Here is an 8,047-nt window from a genome sequence, read left to right as displayed (position 1 = left end):
TGGGTGGCGGTGCTGACTGTTGAGGGGGCTCAGGGGACCGGGGACTTCAGGAGAGGGGTAATGGGTTCTGCCTGGGCTGGGTGGAGCTCAGGGAGGGGATGATGGGTTGGGGTTTTGTGGTAGGGTGGGGGGGGGGGTGCCAGAGAGGGGCCCAGGGTTTGGGCGGGTTGTGGGTGGAGGGCCGGAAATGGGGGCACAGGACCGAATCTCCCCGGGCCCCTCCTTTCTGTTCCTGAGCACACTCCTTCCCCAGGGGCCTCAGCAGCAGCCTGGGGGCAGAGCCCTGAGAAACATGACATGATGTGACAGCTTGAGACTCCCCTTCCCCACCCCCAGCCCCCATGTGTGATGGGTGGTAGGAGGCCAGAGGGCTCATCCTGAGTACTTAACTCCCCACCTCGCCTGTCCTCCCCACGTGGGCCTGGGCTTACTAGAGCCTCAGCCACCATGGAGGGTGAAGGGAGAGCTCCCGCCATGCGGGGAGGAGCCCTGAGGAGTCCCTTCCCCTCACCAAGGTGGTCAGACCCAAGTGGTCGGTTACGCACCCAGTGGGAACCAGATGCCACGCCAAGTTCCTCACGTGCTATTTCACTGGGTCCTCACGACACCCTCCAAAAGTGGGATCGTTAGACCAAGTTACAGAAAACGGGGTGCGGGCGGGGGGCTGCTCAGGGCCTCCAGAAGGCCATCAGAATTTGTACCCAGTCCTGTGGGACTCCCTCTGCACACCCCTGGCCCTCGGCACGGTCTGTACAACGCGCCCAACGCTAACGCCCACCCCCTGGGTGGTCAAGGGCTGTGCCCCAGTGCCCACAGTAGGACCTGGCTCCTGTCGGGGCCCTGGGAACGCTTGAAGAAGGATGCAGGTTGGCAGATGGCCATCAGGTGACACTGACAGGAGCCTAACTGTGAGCTCCACGTGGCCTTGTTCACCCCTCATCCCTCTGGGCTCTGAGCAGCTTCCCCAGGTGGTGGTTTGGGTTTTCACTCCAGCCTCAGACTTCCTTCCTTCCCCAGCCCCAGCCGGCCCAGCCCCCGGATGTGGTGGCAGTCGCTACTGTACCGACGACCTCAGCTGCCCCTGGCAGCCCTTCACCAGGAAGGGGGGCCCGTCTCGAGGCCCCCAGCCCCAGCCAGCCCTGCTGGTCTGGAACGCAGGCGGGCAGGTGGCCCATCTCTACTGGGATGTCTTGGAGCTCAAAGCCAGGCCTTGAACCTTCGGTGAAGGGGATGGGGGCGGTAGCAGCTTCAGTGGTGATCTCGGACGAGTCTTAATGCCCCATGGGGGGTTCTGTTTCCTGAACGTAAACTAATGGCAGCCACTCTTCTTCTTAGCTGGGGAAGAGAAATCGAGTCTGAATCGCTCCTAAACAGGCTGGAGGAACTGTTTTAGGACAAGCTTGGCACATAGTAGGCCAGCATTCAATGCTTCCCGAGACGACTGACTGAATGAACATACTCTACTTAACCCCTGAGTGCTCGAGATGCCTACCCCTTTATTTGTGCAAATTACAGTGATGGCCACCACCTACTGAACCTCAGCTGTGTGCCAGGGCCATCATACAACCTCATTAATCCCCACAAAGACCCTCTGGGGTCAGTCCTATCACTGTCCCACCTAACAGATGGAGAAACAGGCCCAGAGAGGGGAAGCCACTCACCTAAAGGCACACAGACACATGCACAGTTCCCCCAGGGGAACAAACTGTTCTCCCTCTATGAGGTGGGGGTGGGGGTGTTGTCTTCCCAGGTTGCTATGGCCCTTTCAGGCAACCCACCCCCCCCCAACTCCCGGTCTGTGGCTCTCCAGTCCTGAGGGCTGGGGCGGAGTGGCGAGCTGATTAAAGGAAACTACATCCCTTCTCTGTCGCCCCTGGGTCTGACTCTCCCTGCACAGATAATCCAGCTCCAGCCCCTCCAGGTTTCTCCATGCACCTTGCCAAGATTGCCAGAGACAGACATGAGTCAGGGTCCTTCTGCCCATCTGGAGACCTCTGCCTTCCCACTTGTGTAGCGGCTTGTGGGGGGGGGGGGGTCTCTACAGCACACCCTCTCCTGGGCGGGGTGGGGTAGGGGTGGGGAGGACGACGATCTGAGAAGAGGCGGACCGAGTTCAGAGATCCCGGAGCGGGCTGGACCTGACACCAGTTTCCCACCCTTTCCCCTGCGGTGGGCGCCGGATGCCGGCCAGGCTAGACGGGCCCCCTTCCTTAAAGGGCCAGGCGCCTCCTCAGCCCGGGCCCCCGCGACCTGTGGCGGGGATGAGGGTGGCTCGCCCCTCCTCTCCAACTCTGGGAATAGTTAACTTTCTAGACTCGGGTGTGTTGGGGGGTAGGAATCGGTCCCGGATCCCTGCCCTGCCCTGCATCTCGCACCCAGACTCCCGGACAGGGGCAGGAGGGGCAGGTGACGCCCCCACTCGGAGGTGCGGGGCCCGCCCTCTCCTTCCGCCCCCGGCCCCTCGACAGGCTCCGCCCATCTCGACGTCACCGAGGCCCGCGCGGATTGGCCGACTGCGCCATCGCTCCGGACACTTCCTCCTGGGCCGCAGCCGCGGAGTTAAACTTTGGAGGGGGAAAAAGAGCCACCGGCGCCCGGCGCCGGGCGACCCTCCCTTGCCCCCCCCCCCCGCCCCCTCCACCGCCGCTGGGAACGCCCCCTTCTCCACGGCCCCCGACCGAACTTTTCTCCAACTTCTGAGACCCGTGAGATTCCCTCCTTAGTACCCCGGCCCTCAGGATCCCTTTGCCCATCCCTGGGCCCGTCGGATCCCTGGGATCCACTCGATCCCCGACTCAGAGACTCCTGTCCTCCACCCCCAGGGTCTGGTGAATCCCCTCGGGCCCCCTTCTTAATTGGATCCTCTTCTTAGAGCCATTGGATTCTGCGATCTCCCCCCCACCCCCTCCGCCCGCTCTCTTCTCAAGCCTTTCTCTCCCCAAGGGGCCTCTGGATCCTGGGCTCTCCTGATCCCTGAGATCCCGACCTGCTAGGTTTTCTTGATTTCTTAGAATCTCTCAATCTCTGGGTGCCTCAAACCATTAGATCTCTCCTTTATGATTCCCGGGCGTCTGATCCACTGGATCACCCTTCTCTAATTTCCCAGGGTCCCGCCATCCTCGAGTGCCCTCAACCTGCTAGGTTTCTTTTCTCGTAGCCCCGGGATCCCCGCACTCCCGCTACCAGCTTACGAGCTCCCTTGGATCCAGTGACCCGGGGTCCCCGGACTCCTTCAGCCGGATCCCGGGTGGGCGCCGGGCGGCCGGTCCCGGGCCTCTCCCCTATGGCCGCCCCCCCCTCCCATCTCGCCGGGCTCCCAGGCTCTCCCGGGCCTGGGTCTCCTCCGCCCCCCGGCGGCTTGGAGTTGCAGTCGCCGCCACCGCAGCTGGCCCAGATCCCAGCTCCGAGCTCCGGGGTCTCCTTCCACATCCAGATCGGGCTGACCCGCGAGTTTGTGCTGCTGCCGTGCTGCTGCCCACCGCCTCCGAGCTGGCCCACGTGAAGCAGCTGGCTTGCTCCATCGTGGACCAGAAGGTGAGGGTGCAGCGTTTCTCATCCACCTTGGGGAGAGGTCTGCAGGGGGCGGGGCGCTGCCAGAGGTGGCCTGGAGCCCGGCATAGGGGAGGGAGAAGAAGGACGATTGAACCTTGGGCGACTGGGAGGTGGGGGTGGGGCATTTAGCCCCCAGTTGCCTCCTCACCCCACTCTCCTTTTGAGGGAGGCCAGGGCAGGGGTGGGGTGCTCCAAAGGTCTCCCCAAGTTGCGTGTCCCTGTATGTTGTTGTTTTCTGCAGCCAGCAGGGAGGAAGGGAGAGGCCAGCTGGGTGTAGAGTGGGAAGGAAGGGGCCGGCGGGGTGAGCAGATGGGGGACCTCCGCATTCAAGCCCATCCCCGACCTCCCATTTGGTGGAAACAGTAGAAATCCAAGCCGCACTGGCTGTGGCTATCGGGTGACACGTGTGGGTGTGGGCTCTTGCGCTAGCTGCCGTGGGGTAAGTGAGGTCTCAGAGCCCAATCGCTGCCCTCCCCCAGGCCTGAGATGTGTGTGGTGGGGCCAGCACCTCTTTGGAAGCCCCAGAAGCTCTGGGGACTCTGTCCCCACTCCTCAGGTCTGATACTGGCCTATTAAAACAGGCCTTCCCCAACCCCAGCCTTACCTCGGTGAGAAGCTGGGGATCACGGGCCGAGAGGGAATCAGGTGGCACTCAAGGCGTGAATTCTAGAACGTCAAAAGTTAGGATAGTGGGATTCTCTGTTGTTGGAGTTCGAGACTGTAAAAATGTTAGAATATTAGATTCCTGGGCTGCTGGAATCCTAGACTGTGAACATGTTAGACTTTTGGAATGCTGGGTTGTTGCAATCCTAATGGTAAAATATTCAAACACTAGAATCCTCGTGTATTAGATTCCTAGAACATGAAAATACCAGACCGTGCTACTCTGGGGTGGTGAAATCCTCAAACATAGAATATGTTCGAACCTGAGATAGATGTATATAATACTATCATGTGAGCATGTTGGAATCCCAAAATGTCCACGTTCCAGAATCTTCTCAGACCCCTGATAATGAATTCTTTGGGCTTCCGAGAAACCTCAGGAACTGAGCCAACTCCCCCATTTTACAGACAAGGCAACTGACACCTAGAGAAAGCCCCCTCTCCCCCCCGCCCCCCCCCCCCCCACCTACCCGACCAAGCAGCCAGGGCCTAGGCCCTGTCACCTGAACCCTCTCCCAGCAGACAAGAACACATGGGGCTTCCTTCACCCCCCACCCAATCCCCAAACCCAGAGGCCTAGTTTTCACACCCAACTCAGCGGCTCTGTGAGAAAACTGGGTGGGGGTGGGATAGGTTGGAGGGCAGATTGCCCCCTGGGGGTGATTTGTCGGGGGGTGGGGGGGCGCTCACATCTTCTGCCTACTCCCTCAGGCCTCACCCCCGTTTTGTTGTGCCTTCTCTGTCCAGGTGTGGCACGTCCCTTCCCTTCTTTCCAGCTGCCCCACCTGGGCTGTTTCACTTTCTGTTCTACCAGGTTTCATTTCCTGTCCCCCCCCCCCACCCCAGCAACCAACCAGCCCAAGCTAGGGACTGGGACACCTGGGTCCTTTGGGCGTTGGGTGGGGGGGGCACCCTCCCTACCTCCAGCTCCCTTGAGCCCTAGCCTTCCTGCCGCCACCCCCGCACCCCCCAGATGTCCTAAATCCCCTTCTTCCAGCTGGCCCCACCCTAGTGCTGGGCTTGGAGCCAGGTAACAGGGACAATAGATCCAGGAAGGAAGCTGGGGAGGCGGGGAGAGTAAAGGAGCGGGTGTTCGCTTAGCCCCTCACCGCACACACCCACCCGCCCCCCTGGAAAACTCTAGATGCCCACCCTCCCAGAGCCACTCTCCCTCCCACCCTAGTTTCTCTGTCCGGCCACCAAACTCTGTCAGCGGTGCTGTCTCCCAGCACACCTGGGGCCCTGGCACCCCGCCCGCCTGAGCCTCGAGCTGCATCGGGGAGGGAGCAGGCAGGAAGCCAGGGCTGCGGGGTCTCTGTTTCCGGGGGAAGCAGCCGGCCCTGCCCTGGGAGCGTTCCAGACCGCCGCTGAAGGCAGCTCGGGGAGCCTTTCTCGGTCACCGCCTCCCTCTCCCGCCCCTCAGTTCCCCGAGTGTGGCTTCTACGGCCTTTACGACAAGATCCTTCTCTTCAAACATGACCCCACGTCGGCCAACCTCTTGCAGCTGGTGCGCTCAGTTGGAGACATCCAGGAGGGCGACCTGGTGGAGGTGGTGCTGTCGGGTGAGCGGTGGAGGCCCCCCTATGGGCGCAGCCTGTAGCTGGGGGTGGGGACGGGGCGCAGTGTGTGTGTGTGTGTGTGTGTGTGTGTGTGTGTAGAGCGGGGAACGGATAGAGGTGAGACGGGACATCTGGAGGAGGGAAAGGGAGAGGTGGGCCCAGAAACCTGCTTCTTAAAGTCGGGGGCCAGTGGTTCCAAGCCCTGGTTGCAAATTAGAGTCCCCTCTGGAGCTTTTACAAACCACGGCCTGGGAAGGAGTAAATATATTGTGCGGCCTGGGAAGGAGTAAATATATTGTGCGGGTACCCCAGCAACATCAGTGAATCTCGCACTTCCTAATGCCGAAAGCTGAAAGACGCTAGACATCAGACTACGTATGTTATCATTTCCTCGAGGAAGCACCGAGACGGATGCGATCGCTATATGGTGTTAGGAGGGAGGAACGTGGGTGCCTCCGGAGAAGATAGAGTGTGGGCCAGGAGGGAGATTTCTGGGGACTGATTCCAACTTCCATTATTTATCAAGATGTTGGTGACGGGGTGTGTGCAGTCTGACCATTCACTGAGCCGCGCACTTGAGATGTGTCCTTGTCTATCCATGCCTCCCCCCGCCCGCCCCCCGTGAAATGCTAAATGGAATCAGACTCTGCGGGGTTAGGTGTAGTGTGGTCACCTGTATTTTCAGCCGGAACTTAGCTACCCACTAGCCGTTCGCATTAAAAAACGAATTTTTTTAATGTTTATTTATTTTTGAGAGAGACAGAGCATGAGCGGAGAGGGGCAGGGAGAGAGGGAGACACAGAATCCGAAGTAGGCTCGGGACTCCCGACGCGGGGCTCGAACTCACGAACCTTGAGATCGTGACCTGTGCCGAAGTCATACCCTTAACCCACTGAGCCACCCAGGCGCCCCATCCTGAGTCCATTTCTTACTACCTCCTCTAGTCCATGAGGCCGTCACCTCCTGCCCAGACTGTTGGAGTAGCTCATAAGTCAGATCATGACACTTGGCTGCTCAGAATCCTCCCATGGCTCCCCATTACCCTTGGAATAAAATGTGTACTCTCCTAAAATGGTCTTAAGGGTGTCCATGATCTGGCCCCTGCCAATTTCCCAAATTCATCTGTTACACTGTCCTCACTTTTCTTTGATCTGGCGGAGCTGGCCTGTTCTCTGTCCCTTGAGCAAGCCAAGCTGTCCCCCGTCTCTGGGTCTGTGCACTTGTCCTCTGTGCCTCCCTCCCTGCCCTGTCTTCTCACAGCTACCTCCTTCTTGTTATTTGGATCTGAGCTTAAGTGCCATTTCTTCCAGTGTCTGAAATTCCCTTGTTTATTTGTGTGTGCATGTTTTTTGCCTGTCTCCCCGAAAAATGTCAGCTCCCCGAGAGTGGGGTGTAAATCTGTCTTGTTCATAGCTTTACCCGGAGTATGTAAACGGTACTTGGCACACAGAAGAGAGTCCCCTTTCTGTCACACAATAACAAGGAAAATAGCTCAATATTAGACTGAATTTCGGGAGTGGGGCAGGGGTAGGAAAGAGAATGAGAGTTATTTTAAAAATGAACCTTTAGGGGCGCCTGGGTGGCTCGGTCGGTTAAGCGGCCGACTTCGGCTCAGGTCACGATCTCGCGCTCCGTGAGTTCAAGCCCCACGTTGGGCTCTGTGCTGACGGCTCAGAGCCTGGAGCCTGTTTCGGATTCTGTGTCTCCCTCTCTCTGACCCTCCCCCGTTCATGCTCTGTCTCTCTCTGTCTCAAAAATAAAATAAACGTTAAAAAAAAATTAAAAAAAGTTTTTTTTTTTAATTTAAAAAACTTAAGGGGCCCCTGCCCTGGGTGGCTCAGTCAGTTAAGCATCCAACTCTTGATCTCAGCTCAGGTCTTAATCTCAGGGTTGTGAGTTCAAGCCCCTACTTAAAAAAAAAGAAAAAATTTTGTTAACGTAAAAAAAAAAATACGGTGTGCTTGACTGACTCAGTCAGTAAAACATGTGACTCTTGATCTCAGGGTTGTGGGTTCGAGCCCCACATTGGGTGTAGAGATTACTTAAAAACAAAATCTTAAATAATAATAATAAAAGAACAGTGTTTTCAATGCTTTCCATATATTCATTTAGCCCTTAAGAAAGAATTTATAAACAGGGCACCTGGATGGCTCAGTCGGTTAAGTGTAAAACTCTTGATTTTGCCTTAGGTCATGATTTCACGGTTTTGTGAGTTTGAGCCCCAAGTTGGGCTCTGGGCCGACTCTGCAGAGCCTGCTTGGGATTCTCCCTCT

At 57.9% G+C, this 8,047-nt stretch overlaps 1 protein-coding gene across 1 annotated transcript in view; it reads left to right on the top strand.

Moving 5' to 3' along the window:
• The first annotated feature begins 2,570 nt into the window (after nucleotides 1-2,570).
• The window catches only part of PRKD2 (protein kinase D2), a 35,726-nt gene continuing 30,249 nt past the window's right edge, over nucleotides 2,571-8,047 (top strand). The window contains 3 exon segments of the mRNA XM_019425902.2: nucleotides 2,571-3,463; nucleotides 3,466-3,534; nucleotides 5,639-5,777. Coding sequence (XP_019281447.2) covers nucleotides 3,284-3,463; nucleotides 3,466-3,534; nucleotides 5,639-5,777 — 388 coding nt within the window. The 5' untranslated portion in view covers nucleotides 2,571-3,283.

The sequence above is a fragment of the Panthera pardus genome, unplaced genomic scaffold (genome assembly GCF_024362965.1).
Source record: "Panthera pardus isolate Hobbes unplaced genomic scaffold, ASM2436296v1 HiC_scaffold_18, whole genome shotgun sequence".
Classification (NCBI taxonomy): domain Eukaryota; kingdom Metazoa; phylum Chordata; class Mammalia; order Carnivora; family Felidae; genus Panthera; species Panthera pardus.
Note: the sequence above shows the minus strand (reverse complement) of the source record. Positions and strands in the feature narration are given on the sequence as shown.